The 17,124-nt window shown below is 45.9% G+C and overlaps 1 protein-coding gene across 2 annotated transcripts; it reads left to right on the forward strand.

Moving 5' to 3' along the window:
• The first annotated feature begins 3,150 nt into the window (after positions 1–3,150).
• On the forward strand, positions 3,151–15,040 carry inhbaa (inhibin subunit beta Aa). 2 transcript variants are annotated; one of them, XM_055507702.1, is made up of 3 exons: positions 3,151–3,331; positions 3,544–4,421; positions 11,582–15,040. In XM_055507702.1, the coding sequence occupies exons 2-3, from the start codon at positions 3,896–3,898 to the stop codon at positions 12,400–12,402; spliced, it is 1,347 nt and encodes a 448-aa protein (XP_055363677.1). In that variant the 5' UTR covers positions 3,151–3,331; positions 3,544–3,895; the 3' UTR covers positions 12,403–15,040. The 2 variants fall into 2 exon arrangements, with proteins under 2 accessions (XP_055363677.1, XP_029003756.1); XM_029147923.3 differs by having other exon boundaries at positions 3,659–4,421.
• The last annotated feature ends 2,084 nt before the right edge of the window (positions 15,041–17,124 follow it).

The following is a 17,124-nucleotide window of genomic DNA, read 5'->3' on the forward strand; positions in this document are numbered from 1 at the left end:
TGGTGGCAGCGGGTGTCCACTAGGTGGAGCACTTCAATCTGCTGTGAGTCCGTCCTGGACACTGGAACCTTCTTCAGCCTGTTTCACACCTGCTCATGACAGAACGGGTTAGAACTCGCGTCCCGGACCGTCGTGTCAGTCAAACAGCAGCCGCTGTGAGCATTCAGCAGGTCCAGACACGTTTGCGTTCCCTCCTGTTTCATTGCCACCGTCAGGTTTTCCCCTTACATGTTGTTAGGTACAAGAAAACAAAACATGTTCCACGTGAGTGATTTGGCTCGTGCTGCTTAAAATTCTACCTTGTCCGGTTTCATAGATATATGTGTTTTGGATTTCTGAAGAGTTGCGCAAATGTTCCTGAAAGTTAACCTCTTCAACCCTGACATTTGATGTTAAGACGAAAACCATGTGTATCATGCTGTGGAAGCTTTATGTGTTTCCACTGGCTAAGGGATTCAAAGCCAAAACATGTTTGTGTCCGTAACATCCTGATCAGCTCCTTAGTGCAACCACAGGCGTGTGGCGACGGGGAAATGGACACCGTCATGTGACGACGAGCTGTCGGAACCAGGGAGGCTCGTAAACCAAGCGCTCCCTCGTACCTGTCGAGCTGTTGATCACGGTCTGGATGCAGTTTTTGGTCCCCTGAGGTGACTCTAAAAACAAAGCGCATCAGTGCTACTGCCGGCGCTATGGCAGTTTCATGACTCACCAGATGTGAGTTATTTTAAGAAACCACCAGTGCAGACAAGTTAATTTCCATAATACACACTGCAACGCCTTTATAAGGCAACTCAGGGAGCGGTGACCTCACAAAGGCATCAACTGGATGGATTTTTAGACAAGCAGACAACCGACGACTCACACAAACAAACACTCACACGCTTCCCCCTCACTGATGATGTCATAACAGCAGAGGGTGAATCCCAGACGTCTGATTACAGCAGGAAGCTTCGCTGTGTGACTCTGCTTCCTCTGCAGTCAGATCTGACTGAGTTCTCTGCGTTAACGGCCACATGGTGGGAAGAAAGGGGGTGAGAGACAGCATGACATAATTGGAAAGAGAAAGGAGCAAGAAGGATGACTTGCAAACAAAACCAATGACCAACATCATTGCCAGAAGCGATGGTGTCACAGAAAACCCAAATACCCTTGAAAACCACCAAGCCTCTAAAACTAAAAAGGGGTTGTTTCTTTTCCTGTGCGTTAAATTCCAAGGGCCAAAGACGTTCTCTGCATTTATGCGTGGAACCTTCCTATGTACATTAACAAACGTATCAAGTTGTTCTTAGTTCCTTCGACTAAAAGGTGTAAACCACCAAAGCTCCTCTGGTTTTAAAAAGCATTTCGATTTTTAAGAACGGTTGTAGGACGTATCTGATAAGAAACATTAAGATCAAGTCCAAGTCTCATAGAAGCCACCGAACAGAAAGCAGAGGTCCTACTTAGCTCCCATGTATGTCTGTAGCACTCTAATATTTTCTCCTAGAAGTTGCTGATGAATTCGTGTGAATCCTTTCTAATTTGTCATTGATGGAAGCCGACCTTTAATTCTGCCTTTCTATTTAGGATCGAGGCCTGTCCTGTTCAACAGTGAAGCCAGAGAACCCTTTAGTTGCCCCCAAGAATCCATCCATCCGTTTTCTACCAGTGGGCCCAGTAGGGCTCGCTGGTTGTTGGAGCCTATCCCAGCTAACTCAGGGCGGGAGGCAGGGTACACCCTGGACAGGAAGCCAGTTCATCACAGGGCCACACATGGAGACAGACTACCATTCACACACACACACACACACACACACACACACACACACACACACACACACACACACACACACAAACACACACACACACACACACACACACACACACACACACACACCTATGGGCAATGGAAAGCAACCAGCCACCCTGACTGCATGTCTGTGGACCGTGGAGGACGCTGCAGGACCCAGAGAGAACCCAAGCCAACAGAGGGAGAACATGCAGACGCCGTAATCTCCAAACCCCTAGGGCGTCTCGAGTAAAGTAAAAGTTGACGGTCCCTTTGGAGCTCAGAACACCTTTGGAACCCCCTCAAAATGGGAACATTGCTAGAATACCCTTAAAATACCAGTTAGTTCAGAACACTGTGGAAACTCCTCAGGAATCCCTTTAAATCTCCACTGAATCCAGTTGGACACGCCTTGAAATCCCCATTGGAGACCTCCTGAGCGCACTTTAGATTATCTTAATACCCTCTTTTGTTACTTAAGCCGCTGTGTACACGCTTAAGAATGAAATGGAGTGTAGCAACGCAGCTGAAGACAAGCCCTCAGGTTTTCCTGTCACTTATTTCTGAGTGAACCCAACCGCAATAAAGCATATTATATCAATGTCCAGGACACTGTGTGACATAAACAGGGTAAAGTGGTGCAGTGACAAGCTCGTGTCTTTGTAGAGCAGCTGTTTGTGACCACTGGAAAACTTTAGGGGCATTTTGTGGATGGCGACAGGACGAACACACAGCTCAGGGAAGCAGCAGCTGCTGTCACGCGCTTCGGGACAAGCACAACGCCTGCATGTGCATCATGCGCTTTGTTTGGAGCTGAATTTTGAACAAACATATTAAAAAGAAATATTCAAAATAGACAAATATATGGCCCCAATGGGTTGAATGTTGAAATTTGATCAGCATTAAATGTTCCACAGTGAAACCAGACACTAGAAATCTCTGCAGCGTCGCGTCATGAGCTAATTTATACCATAGTAACTTTAATATGACTCTTTGGGCCACACTCGGTTGAGGCTCAGCAGCAAAGAATGGGCCAGAGTATTGTGAATGTAGAGGATGAATGAAAGGTGAAATAAGGTCAAAGGACCTGAAGGAATTCCCCATAGGACCAAACAAAGCCAGACTGCCAGACTGATGCCGTCAGGACAAGGACTCACAGGTGAAAGGCAGACAAGAAATTAGAGCCACATACGTAATTCATTGAGAGCCCCAGTGGGAGGGAGGGGTGAAGGAATCCCGGCTTCGCTCCATTAACAGACGAGGAGAAGAGCGAGAGAAGCAATAAATAAAGAAAGGAGGAGGAAAGAGAGAGAGAGAAGGTAAAAGTTGAAATGAGTCAGAGCAAGATGGGAGGAGACTGGAGTGGAGGAGAGAGAGGGATGGAGAGAGGAGGAGGGAGGGAGGTATAATTATGGTTGGAGGCTGCCAGGGCGAGAGAGCGGAGAGACAAGCAGAGGGAGGGGAAGAAAGACGACGAGGAGCGCGTCCAGCCCACTCCGGTAAAACCATTCAACTGGTGAGCGAGGGAAGGCATTCACCACAGAGAGAGAGAGCAAAGAGGTAAAGAGAGCGAGAGGAACTCCCTGCGTCTGGGATAACTTAGTCTGAGCAAGGATCCTCTTCACTCAACTATCCGTCCTTTTTCCTCATCCATTCATTACATCTGAGACTTTTTTCCTCTTCTTCTTGTTTTGTTGTTTTTTCTTTTTCTTTCTTTCTTTCTCTTTCTTTCTTTCTTTCTTTCTTTCTTGTGACGCCTCCACATTTTCCAGCCATCTGTCCCTGACAAAAAAGATAAGGATTACTCATTTTCTCTCTCGGCGTTGTTTTTTCTTTTTGTCCTACTCTCTCGCTTCTTTACAGCTTTTTTTCCCTCCGTTTTCGCAGGTGGACTGTGAGCTGAGCTGAACTTTGCAGCTCGCAAACTTCTGAGAACGACAGAAGAAAGACACAGACAGGCAGAAAGAGCGAAGGCAGTGAAGGCGATTTTCAAGCAGACTTTTGTGTTTTTCTCCAGGACTCAGTAAATGCTCAGACTTTGAGCCAAACCTCGGCTTCATCGCTCCGCGCTCCGTCGGTGCATTTACCAAATCTGGTCCAGCAGCCAATCAGCTGACTGTCATCATGTCGGTCCTACCCCTGCTCAGTTGGACCCTCCTAATCCTGGTTCAGAGCTGCGGCTCGACCTCCAGCCTCGCACAACGTTCCCTCACTGTCCATCCTCACCACCAACAGCTGCCAGACCCATCCTCCAGCTCCACCTGCCCCTCCTGCGCCCTGGCCAGGATGCGGAGAAACGAAGGGGGCGCGGCAGCGGCCGAGGAGCGGGAGGAGGAGGACGCGGCTCAGCAGGACGTGGTGGAGGCGGTGAAGAGGCACATCCTCAACATGCTGCACCTCCAGGCTCGGCCCAACATCACCCGACCCGTGCCACGCGCCGCGCTCCTCAACGCCCTGCGCAAGCTCCACGTGGGGCGAGTGGCAGAGGACGGCAGCGTGCAGATCGAGGGAGAGGAGGAGGTGCCGGCACAGGGAGGACGAGGAGGAGGAGGAGGAGGAGGAAGGGGAGGAGCGGCGGCGGCGGCGGATCATGTGGGAGACGGCGGCAACGCGCAGGAGACGACAGAGATAATCACCTTCGCTGAGGCCGGTGAGTCCGAACCGCGGGTGAGGGTGTGTGTGTGTGTGTGTGTGTGTACACTATGTGGGTGTTTGTGTGTTCACCTGCTTAATTCTGCCTCAGCTGAACCCGTCACACACACAACCCTCCTCTAAACACCTCCTGTGGTTTCCAAAGAATAGCTCGTTATCTACAATGGTCAGAGATGTGTGTGAGTGTGTGTGTGTGTGTGTGTGTGTGTGTGTGTGTGTGTGTGTGTGTGTGTGTGTGTGTGTGTGTGTGTGTGTGTGTGTGCGTGTGTGTGAGCAGCACTTGTCAAACGTTGTGAGTCAGAGGAGACAGAAACTCAAAGCGTCACCGTGTTACTGAGACACAGTCTAGGTGATGGTTTACAGGAAACCGCAGCGCTTTGCTCATTGGCACTCTGGCAGCCTGAGGTCAGGTGTTAAGTGCAGCTTCGTGTGCTTCACTGGAACTTGTTCCAGCGTTGAGTTAACTAAAACAGTGCTTCAGGTCTTATTTTCTCGCAGCAGAGACTTGTTCAGCACTCACGTGCTACGTCAGAGCAGGAGTTCCCGTGGTCGCGCCTTCGTCATCAGAAAACCTCCCATCATCATTTTGCAGGCAGCTACTCTTTATGTTATACTTCAGTGGAGACTATGTGAACGTGATGGACAATAAACGGTCTTTGGAAGTAGATTTAGAGACGTCGCTTCCGTCGGCTCACCTGTCAGTCAGGCGGCGTGGGCGGAACCCTGACGTCTTCTACTTCCTCTGGATTGTGTGTTGATATAGTGTAGTTTTTACAGGCGCAAGTCTGGAAGAACAGATGGAAAAGGTTTTTATGAAGCGGATCTGTGCAGACAGACTGAGAGCAGCAGCTTTATTTAAAGGAAAACACAGAGAAGAGTCAGGGAGCGAGATCCCCTCTGCGCCGGAAACAGCCAGTTAGCGCCTCGCTAGCTCTGACGCCTGAGGCCTGAAGCCACTGGTCAAACTGGTAAACCTTCCGAGCCTGTTTTGCGGCTCTGCTCTAAACTCCTAATTCTTAGGTTTTAGCAGTGATCACGGTTCGTCCACGCTGACCCAACGTCACACCCTTTGCTCCCGGCAAACAAAAACCATAATAACTCCAGTGTGTGAGAATACTTTGCGCCCAGCCGGTCGTGGGCTTTGTTAGGAAGAACTGATGCATTCAGGAACCTCAGTAATTATTTTAGGCGATGGAGACGGCGAGCAGAGGAGCAGAGGGACGACTGGATTCTTGGAAGTGTTAACCTCTGTTTAGCAGCTCCGACACAATACGTATCTGTCCACTGGTTCCTTCCATCCATCAGGCCGTTCTATTTAAATTCCTCTCCTCCGTCCCTGTTTACACACAGAAGACAATTAGGCTAATTGAACTTAATTGAACACATCATTAGCGACATTCCACAATCTACTTTCATCTCCGCTGCGCTCTCTAACCTCGATGTGCCCTTCCCTCCACCAACAGACAGAATAAACAGGTCATTGTTGGATCTATTCTGGTGGTCGGGTCTGTCTGGGGATTCAAACTAGCAACGGTGCGACGGCAGTCCGGCTGAGGAAAGACAGAAACCACAATTAGCCGCTTTCTGTCCTCTGCTTTCTGTTTCCACTCTCATTCTTCTTCGTGCTCTGCTGCCGTTTGATCTTTCTCCTCGTCTTTTTCTTGGCATCAACTCACATTTCTCTTTCTCCATCTTTCTGCTTTTGATCTTTCCAACGCATCCAGCCTCTCTTCTCCTTATCTCTCCTCCTCTCTGCTTCCTAATGTGTGACTGTAGCGTGTTTACGGCCGCGTCCGTGAAGTCGGAGCGCTGCTGGTTTGAATCCCCGGCGGCTTGCTTTCATTGTCGTCGCCCCACCACATCATTTGGCTCAGCTTTGATGTGTGACCAGCCGCAAAAGATGCTCTATGTCTGAGGAAATGAATCAGCCCATAGTAAACAAGTACAGATTGTGTCCAGATCCACGGTGCACAAACACACACCAACTGAAAATGATCTGGAGACGCTGAAGATCCAGCGTTTAGGTGGAGATGGGCTGATGCTCCACGTTCACTGGTCAAAACCGTGAGCGTTTGGGTCGTTGTGATTAAAACACAGGTAGCACAGGAAGGTGCGGAATACAGTAATACAGAAAACACGTGACTCCTGCTGACTCAGCACTCAACCACAGCCCCAGTGTAACACTGGTTGTACTGGGAGACCTGATTTTCCATCCACCTTGTGGCCCTGGATGCTGGACTGAATGATGTCAGTCATGACACAGGTCTGAGGCTGGCTGGATGCTCTTGTTTCCATCCTCCCAGCATTGACATGTCTGTAAGAACTTAACTTTCTCAAATCAGTCTGGTATTTTGGGCTGGTTGCTGTATCTGCTCTCTCATTATAAATAAACAGGCCTGGGAACAGAGAGACCCTCAGGCTGGCACTGGCAATTTAACGCAAACATTTTATTGTCCCAAGAGAGAAATGAGGTTTCATAGCCGAGCTCAAAATGAAAAGAATGGAATCATTTCATTTAATAATGAAAACACAATAACAAGTAATGAGACCATAAACCATGAAAAAGCAGAGGAGGAACGAGCAGCTCGCGTTTTCCCCACAGTATCTGACTTTGTGCCCGAAGCCAGCGGACGCGCTGTCACAGCTCAACGTGCTTTTCACACTAATCACAGCCCGTCTTCCTCGACTGTGCTGCTCCTCCAAGGGAAAGTTGCCTCGCCTCGCCTCACCTCGCAGGGCTGAACGCTGCTCAGCCCCTCGGAGCGAGGCGCTCAGTGGACCAGCACCACCTACAGACACAGCGGGTGAACGCAGGGAGCTAGCTCGAAGGTAGCGCCACCGTCACAGCTCCGGATCAGAGGAGCAGAAGGCTGATGAAACGTCCTCCTCCTCTCGTCCCACTGGAGAAGCTGCACGTGACACCCCCCTCTCGCCCCCCCACTTTGATCCACCCAAGTCTAAACGGCTTCAGAGCCTCTCCGGTGCGTTCGTGGAGGCGACCATGAGCGAGTTTGGCATTCAGGACATTCCTCCCCGCTTTGTTTAGCGAAGCCTTCGCGTCTCGAGCTGCTCGCTGTGTGAGTTTACTCGCAGCCACGCTGACTCACATGTGGTGTCAATAAGGCCGAGCAGGGCGTGGACTCTGGGGATGTGGAGCATGTCCCACGGAGCCTGACAGTCCCGACTGAGGGTCAACACCCACCAAAGCTACACCATTACGAGCATCAGCAGTAGATGAGTCATGTGACGTCAGGTCTCACCATCTACCAGAAACCACCGCTTTGGTTCTTCACGCTCGCGAGGCCCGAGCATGATTCTGGTTTTGAAGGCGGGGTGTTGATCCGGCTCCCACACAAAGGACGGGCCGACTGTGACACTTTAATGGTAACAAGATGGAGGAAAGGCTTTACGCGGATTCCTGCGCTGTAAAAACAAACACATTTTAAGCAGATAGTTTGGAACATCTCAGCACTTCTCCAGCGGTTTGTGACTTTCAAAGGGTTTCACAGCGGTAGAAGCGGCAGCAGAAGGACTGTGTGCTGCTTTAATGTAAACGTGACAGACAGAGTAGATAGAGTGGAGGATTAATGCTCCCACTAAGCCCAGTGTTTGCACAGGAAGTCTTTGTACACTGATCTGTCACGTTTGTCACATGCAGGCTATTGTTGCGACAGATTCACCCTTATCTCGGTGAAATATCACTTGTTCCTCACTCCAGGCTCCTTCTTTTCGTGCCCTCACAGTAAAGTCTAAACACGTTTTTTCACTTTTATGTGTGAGAACGAGCGGAGACCCAGAGAAACAGCTGTGCAAACTGTGAATCCGACAGAAGCTGCTCATTCTTTGCTCCTCTTTCTCTTTTTCTTTTCTTCTCGCTCGCTTTGAACGTTTGTTGCAGCAGCAGAGAGTTCAAGGATACAGAATATAAATAATTCCACAGCGGCAGGGAAGTTCAGCTCTGTAGCTCTGTGCAGCATAAAGGCCAATGTTTGAACTGCACAAGTGCGATGACAAGTGTAAAGCGGCAGGTCTGGTCTCCACCTGCTCTCTGAGCACAAGCATCGACGCTAGGAGGCCAGAAAACGTCCTCCTGGATCCACGCTCTGGACGGGCTTGTGCTGGTTGTGCTCCATGCTCATCAGAGCAGGAGGGCTTTCAGACCATTCCTCCAGCAAACAGCAGCTGTGGTGTTTACTAGTAGAAGCCAAATTCAAACCGGTCCAAGGTCAGGGAACCAGATGAAACTCAAAGAGCTGAAGGACACATACACACAGGTTAGCGCTGCCTCCTGAATGCAGCTCATCCGTTGAAGGGGGGATTATGATGGACAATGAAGAACAGATGGGTTGGGTGTGTGTGTGTGTGTGTGTGTGTGTGTGTGTGTGTGTTGGTCATTGTCATGATCTTAGTAAACACAGGGAACTGAGGATGGCGGGTGTGTCCACTAGAATTAGACACATCCCGGTTCAAGCTGCGTCTCCTACAGCCACCAGTGACACCTCAGGCCCGGGGACCCAAACACTTCAGGACTTTAGAGACCAAGTCCTCTTTGTGTTTATTGGCTCTTAGGCAGAAAGTCTTTTCTTTCTCCAGATCAGCTAAGTTGAACCTTTTTCTTTTTTAAAGCCCTGATGCTTTTAGGAAACACCATTGTTAGTTCCAGCAGCTTCAGCTCATGCACCTCTGCAGAAAGGGCCAGATGTGAACGCCCAGGTGTCTTATGACAGCATGTTTGTGTGTGTGCTCAGTGGGATTAAGGGGGATTTAATAAGATTTATCGTAAACCAACTGTTCTTTTAAAAACATACAACAGTGCTTGTATCACATGCCGGCAGGCAGTCTTGTTTAGTTTTGCTAGCTGCTCTGAGAAGCCGTTAGATAAATCAAATCTAAGTCATAATATTCTCCAGAGGCTGATATGTCCATCATGAGCATGATGCTGATTTGGTAGCTTCAGTATTTGAAGCATAAACTGGGTTGGAGTTGAACAGGCTGCATGTTTCATTATCTGAATTGGTCTTAATGGTCCAAACTTGTGATAAGCAGCAACTGATGTGGCTCATTGATAGCACTGTGTGCCAGAGGCCTCAAACTGCTCTCCTGACAGTGGAGGCAGGTTACAGATAATCTACGCTTGCACTGGCGTATCTGAAGGAGCTTTCTGTTTGACTTGGCACTTTGAAAGTTGTTTTACTTGTCGTCAGTGCTGAACCAAAAGTACAACTTGGAGGCGCTGATGTCGGGACGAGTGTGTGTGTTCTAGTTTGGGATCTCTCCCTCGATCTGTGCTGTCCAAACAGAGACAGACACACACACACACACACACACACACACACACACACACACACACACACACACACACACACACACACACACACACACGAGACGAGGTCCTGAGTGAGGCTTTATGCGTCGCTGAGACATCAGTGTGTAGAGATCAGTCTGCTGTAAATGGAGGGGGATTACGCCTGAGAGGGATGAGCTGTGAGTAGAAGACTCGCAGAGGTCGGACACACTCCAGGAAACAGAACCTTCTTGTCTCTGGGTGTAAATGAACTGCTGCCGTTACTCAACTGCTCTCTTGGGTTTCCACATGCTTGAATTTGTTGATTTTTAGTTGTGTCAGGTCTTCAACCTTGTAAAGTGCCATGAGATAATTTGTTGTCAACTGGTGCTAAATACTGTATATAAGAACTAGATTTTACATCATCAGCATTGATGATGTTCTTCCTCCCCATTATGAGTTTGAATTGCTCCGTAAGGAGCGTGACCAGCATCAAACTACTGTAGTAGGCCAATCCTTTGTGCTGCTGGAAAGATCACTGAGTCTGAAAAGCTGCATTAGCTTAAACAAACTCTTCTTCTTCCTCCAGCAGCTTGAATCGACTTCACAGCTACTATTCTTAGAAACAATGAATGAACAGGGCTTTTATTTTCAATCTTTTTGAAGTGATGATGATGTAAGTGAGATAATCGCCTCTGAATTGTCGGTTAAACAGCGTTAATGGACTTGCTAAAATGCTACCGCCCACGCACGCACACACACACACACACACACACACACACACACACACACACACACACACACTTGCGCCGTTCTACAGAGCATCACTGCTGACATTCATAAACTCCAGAATCGTGACGTGATATTCGTGTACACCCACGAGTGAGACACATTAGAGAGAGAGCAAGGAAAAGGTGATGCAAAGACCTTATATAACAGTGGTGAATGGTAATTGTCTGTCTTATACTAGTGATTAGTTCAGTGCCTGCTCAGGAGGCTTTCGGGAAATAGAAGCACAGGTCTAGTGTCTCTGTGCTGATATTTAGACAATTGTCTGGGACAACATCACATCCATCAGTAAAATGGTATTCACTTTCAATGCTTAGTTCTTCTAGTTGAAGTACTGAAGATGCGATGAAGTGATCGGCTATTAAGATCCAGTTGAATGCGCCTATGTTTATAGTGTCCATATTAGTTTGAAATGTTGGCCAGACATTAAGGTTTCTAGCTATTTTGAAAATGAACATGAACTGGACAGCAATAAAAAGCAGAATCCAAAGTTCACAGCACACCCGCTAAACACTCAGCTGCTCCTAAGGTCCAGTGTAGACCATAGAGATGTTCAGTTTCTAGGTGCTTCATTCATTTTTTTCTGACACATTGCTGTAAATTCTGAGCTGCAGTGATGACAGCACAGCTCCTGGTGGGAACCATTACTGTAGCTGCTTTAAACACTGCCTGACTCCAAAACCTCCCACTGCTGCTGCTGAGTCAGCAGAAAGAGTCCAATCAGCCACTTGTGTGTATGAAGTCATGATAGAGATGGCAACACAGCGATTGTGTAGTTGAACCAAAAGAAAAATGTGTGACAGATGGAATACACACACACACGCACGCACGCACGCACACACACATACACCACACATGCACACAGTGTGCTGTTCATGTTGCAGAAGCAGAAGACTCACAGTGAGATGTGTCCATGTGTTTATAATCAGGGTTAACATCAGCTGAAGCTGAGTAAAACATCAGAACTGTTGCCATGGTTACGCAAGGTTTTCTTTAGGGCATGCTCACTGACCCTCTGGTCTAGATTAGTACTGTACCATGAGTGGGCATTGTCCTCACCTTCTGCCTCCATCTCTGTCTCCCAGGTGAATCTCAGGGTGTGGTGAACTTCGCCCTCTCTAAAGAAGGAAGTGATCTGTCTCTAGTGGAGCAAGCCAACGTCTGGCTCTTCCTCCGTTTGGCCAAGACCAACCGCAGCAGAGCCAAAGTCACCATCCGGCTCTTCCAGCAGCGTCGCCTTGGCAACGGACGCACATCTCCGCCCCAGGACGACACTCTCCTGGCGGAGAAAACTGTGGACACCCGTCGCAGCGGCTGGCACACCTTCCCGGTGTCGTCGGCAGTGCAGGCACTGCTGGAGGCCGCCGAGGGCAAGACGCTGAGCCTCAGGGCGTCCTGCCCGCTCTGCGCCGACGCCGGGGCCACGCTGGTCCTGGTCTCCGGCGGCCCCGACACACCTCAGCGCGTCAACCAGCGGGAACAGTCCCACCGGCCCTTCCTCATGGCTGTGGTCCGGCAGGGGGACGGCGGTGACTCGCGGCGGCGCAGGAAGCGAGGCTTAGAGTGCGACGGCAAAGTCCGCGTGTGCTGTAAACGCCAGTTCTACGTCAACTTCAAAGACATCGGCTGGAACGACTGGATTATTGCTCCACCTGGTTACCACGCCAACTACTGCGAGGGCGAGTGTCCCTCCCATGTTACGAGCATCACTGGGTCCACGTTGTCCTTCCACTCCACTGTCATCAGCCACTACCGCATGAGGGGCTACAGCCCCTTCCAGAACCTGAGGTCGTGCTGCGTTCCCACACGGCTACGAGCCATGTCTATGCTCTACTACAACGAGGAGCAAAAGATCATCAAGAAGGACATCCAGAACATGATCGTTGAAGAGTGTGGCTGCTCGTAAAAACAAACTGGACAAAGGGGGACTGAGAGAGCGAGAGAAACAGGAAGTGGATGGAGAGAGGAGATAAAATCGAAGAGGTAACTTCATGATCATCACATCACATTTATCTACTGTGCTTCATTCTTCACTTGCTCCCTCCATCTCTCCGGGTCACTCTCTGGGATAAAAACTCTTCTCCGGACTCATCCAGCAGAACTCAGAGAGTGTCCTAATGGCACTTTCAGGAAAAAAAGAAAAGAAAAAAGATAGTAAAAGAATATCTAATATATTTTTGTTACAAACAGAGGGAGTAAAGCTTATTTATATGGCTGAGACGTTCAAGCACCACTCGACCAGTCAGACCATGGAGCGATAAGGTGCCTGAAAAACTACGAACAAAACAATCTCAAACTATGCAACGTGTTCACGTATTACAATCCTATTGTATTTTACCTTGTTTTTGTTTCCCAGCTGTTTACTTTTTTAAAATGTACAAGGAAGAAAGAAGAATACTCTTTTGTATTATTATTTTGGAAGTATGAATTAGTGACGTGTGTGGTTGTGTATTGATACGTATGTCTGTTATTGCTTGTGTGTGTGTTGAGAGATACTTGAAAGAAAAAAATTAGCCCGGCTGCTGGAACCAAACAATCCTTATGTTACCATGGTTACTATGTTAATGTTATAATTATATTGTCCATAAGTATATTAATATTATTTTTTGCTGGTAATAATATTTTATTTGGCTCCATTTGTGTTATTATGTCATTTTTTAAGAAACGTTTCAAACGTTTATGTTTTGCACTATAGCAGCACTCAGTGACTCAGTTTCCAGATTAGCTCAAATAAGACCCTGAGAGACGATGGACTGAAGCTTCCTGTCCAGGGTACAGTCTTGGTTACGCATGTGGTTTAATTCCCATTAAAAACCAGGTGCAGCTGAAACATTGTCCACATCGTTCTGGGTTCTTGAGTTTCAGAAACAACACAGAACACAGTGTCGTCTGTAGTTTTCTAAATGCTCCAGAACCTAAGGTTTTGGTCTACTGCTTGCTGCCAGAAAACTGTAATTAGGGTTAAAGTAGGTGGAGGATTTATGGCTGAAAGAACTGTCAGTCAAGCTAACACACTCTAAACTTTTTTATTATTCTTATTATTCTTATTTATTGCAAATTTCTAAATATGAGTATTAAGTATTAGGGCTATTGAAAAAACATTCCAAAATAATGCCTTGACTAGGTGAAATACCCAAGCACCAAGACCTAAAAGCAGAAAGTCTTTAAACTATATGATCAGACATTTCAATATTATAATTGTTAAGTGTTACATTGTAATGTAAATTGTATTTTCAACATGAAAGTCTCAATGCTGTCTCAAAGCCTTTCAAAACTGCTGAAAATAAAGCTCTGATTCTAGCAGAACTAGTGTATCTTTCATTTATTTATTATTGTAAAAGTTGATAAACAACTTGATGTGTAGTTTTGTGATTTGTCTAGTTGCCCATATTGATGCAGAAAACATGTGTTAAACGTTTTTACCGTTTACTAAAATGTTCTGTAGAAGATGTTAAACATTAAACCATGATGAGGAGGATGAAGTAGTTAAGGCTACCTACGTTTTCTGGCAGCTAGTGGCCGGTAGAGGACCTGCAGGATTAGACACAACTGTGGAAGCTTGTGACTGGATCAACACTTGAGTTAGCGCCAAATGTTACATAGGAGCTTTGTCTCTCTGAGCAAAAGTCTTCGAGTAAAAGAAATGACAGAAAACAGATGAACTCAAAAAGTGGTTTGATTAAGACAATACATCTGACCAGGCAGTTCCTACGAGACATTTGGGAAATTAACTGATGAAACTAAAAAAAACATGTGTTCCAGAAAATGTTCACTGTGCATTGATAGTCACTTTTCCCCCATAATATGAAACAGCACAGGCTTAAGACACTTAACAGATATATGGAACGTCCACTAGCTGACTGAGGGGGACTAGTATTAGCTAATATTAGAATAGTTTCATTGTCACACAACCAACAAAAACAACAAAAGTACATAAGTTTTCATAGATCAGCCAGAATCACCGTTGATTGATTAGCTGCTTTTAACTATAATTAAAGTATTATAGCTAATGTCTCCCAAAGCCAGGGACCTAAATTTCTACTACTCAAAAAAATATTAAGCTTTTCATTGTTATGGAAAATACTTCCAGTGTCCACTTAAATAGTTAGAGGCTCCAAAGATCCGTGTTTCTGTCAGAAATAAAACTGACTCATCAATTTTCATGCAAAACACAAACAGAAATTTCACTGTAGTTCATGTTTCTCTAAAGTTTGTGATGAAGAATGGCCAAATTATCTTTTTATCTATAGTTTTTTTTGCGTTGCTGTGTAATTTCTGTTCCCCCGAATGCTAATGTCTTCATCTTGTTGGTACTGTCCGTCCAGGCTGATCACGAGTGTTTCTGTGCTGTATGTGTTTGTATCAATATTGTTGACTCGTTCACCAAATGAGTATTTCTCTTGTTTTTTCTTATGAAGTCTTTGAGATTTGTGTGTGTTTTGTTTTATTGTGACTGTTTTAAGAGCCAGCAGACTCTTTTCTGGGAACACTCTGTGTACGTTTCTCCTATTTTAAAAAAATAACAAGGCAAAAAAAAAAACAAATGACACACCTCAAAAAAAGAAAAGCATAAAAAAAATAAAGAAGTGGTTGTATTTGTCCAGATTTTGTTTTTTATGAAGACAAAAAAGTGAAGTAGACAACAAATAAAAAGTCTATTTTTTATTCTGTATATATGGAAATCTAAATTTGTGTAAGTTGCATTGCGTTGTTGTACAAATCAAATGTGCTTGTGGCATTTTTCTAATCTTATTTATTTCACTTTTTTTCCATTTGTTTTTGTTTTCTGCTTCACCATTAAAGGTTAAAGTATGTACACAAAAAGCATTTCCTGGTCTTTTGAATATCAGTATAAAACACTACATTTCATTTAACTGAAGTATAATGAATAACAGTAATAATAGCTGTTTAGAGAAAAAAGTGGTTGTAAAACCTAAAACTATAATCTTCACTTATCCTGAACACAATAAGTCAATGTTGAGCAACAATTTGTCACTACCTTCCAGCACAAAAGTTTGGCCCTGGGTCATATTGACATTTTTAATGAAATAGTATTAATCTTGTCTTTTTAAAATACATGTTAGATATGTGACTGCCACGACTAATGTTGAGCTTTTTCAGTTTCAGGACATTGACTTTTTGCTGCATTGATTCCAGTCATTGAGGAGGAGACACACCAGGAATTCATTTCCTCACCCCCCCCCCCAAAAAATGCATGCTCTAGTAAAGCTGCGATCCTCTAGTAAAGCTGTGATCCACCTTTTGACCTTTCCAGAGGAAAGGTCATCTGAAAGCCCAGAGGCTCTCCTTTTCTGCAACCTCAAAGTTGCTAAAAAAACAGCATTCAAGTGATTTTGTCTGAGCTATTAAAGGGAAAAGACAGGAGATAAGTCAGGTCCGTCAGAAACGGAAGCATTGAATTAAAACATTTTTACCTTTTACTTTTAGCAGGTGTCAATTGTTTAACAGTGGGTCTTTACATCCCTGCTGTTTTAACTACAGATAAAGCAAAAATAACCTGTACGTAGGTCTCCTCCTAATGTGGGAACGCCCACTTTATTCCAACAAGTCTTCCAGTGCTACTCCAGAATAATAGACCTGCCTTTGACACATACCTGTGCTGGTGTTATAATCAACAGACTTGTTCACTCATCATTAAACAAAGCAGGGCCTCTTACATTCTTATGACACTATAAAGGGCTAAGGGCACTGAATGTAGCAGCACATTTCATGTTAGAGCAACAGACATCACGCGCTGTTCATATCTCCAACTATGTCCAACCTCCATTAGGTGCTGTGACAGTAACCATTAACCCTATAGACAGTACTCAGATGTGATCATATTTAATCCTGTTTTTTGCTAGTGCTCATTGGTTTAGAGCTAGCGTAGAGTTTCTGCTGTTTCTCTCTGTGTCTGTTAACTCAGGCCACATAAAGCGCTGCACATTTACCCTCACAAACTTCTGTTTTCCACAGAAAGATCAGCTAATGACTCACAGCCGTGACAGAAAGCCAGACTGCGCTTCACTCCAGTGTAACAGCACCAGCATCATTCATCCAGAAGCCGCTTCCAGCCTCTGGCTGTTTTTAGAGCTTAGTGTCGCGTGTGTTGTGGCTTTGCCTACCAGGGTACACAAGGAAACCAAAACAGTGTGTTATTGCGCCTGTGAACTTCGATTAGAAGTTATCATATTAAGGCAAGTTCTACTGTGAGGACATTTTGTCCAGTTGACAAACCATTAAAAAGATCCTTAACAGTAAAACCTCGGGGTAATGGTTGAATATTGGACTTTGTGGGTTGCTTATTTTAACCATTATGTGTCACCAGTAGGTAACATGTTTACCAAATAGTTTGTGTCTTTGAAAATCCTCAGTTCAAGGATGCACATACCAGCTGACAAATTGGAAATATCAACACCCCCACACAAAGACGTACAAAATGGAAGGTTTGAAGTAAATGATAGGTGGACGGGGAGAAACTGAACCCTTGGTTAGTGTGAAGGTGGGGAGCCTGGGGAATCCATTCAGTCAAGTGTCCTTACAGTGATAGAAAGACCATGTGTGTATAATGTGAATTGATGAGGTCATTCAGTAAAAGTTTGTGTGCGTGCTGTTGTGAGCTGACACA

Source organism: Betta splendens, chromosome 4 (genome assembly GCF_900634795.4).
Source record: "Betta splendens chromosome 4, fBetSpl5.4, whole genome shotgun sequence".
Taxonomy (NCBI): domain Eukaryota; kingdom Metazoa; phylum Chordata; class Actinopteri; order Anabantiformes; family Osphronemidae; genus Betta; species Betta splendens.

Bases quoted from the DNA above. Each gene is read 5' to 3' on its own strand.
- inhbaa (XM_055507702.1), top strand. From the start codon at position 3,896: ATGTCGGTCCTACCCCTGCTCAGTTGGACCCTCCTAATCCTGGTTCAG. The intron at 4,422-11,581 runs GTGAGTCCGAAC...TCTGTCTCCCAG, and splicing joins AATCACCTTCGCTGAGGCCG to GTGAATCTCAGGGTGTGGTG.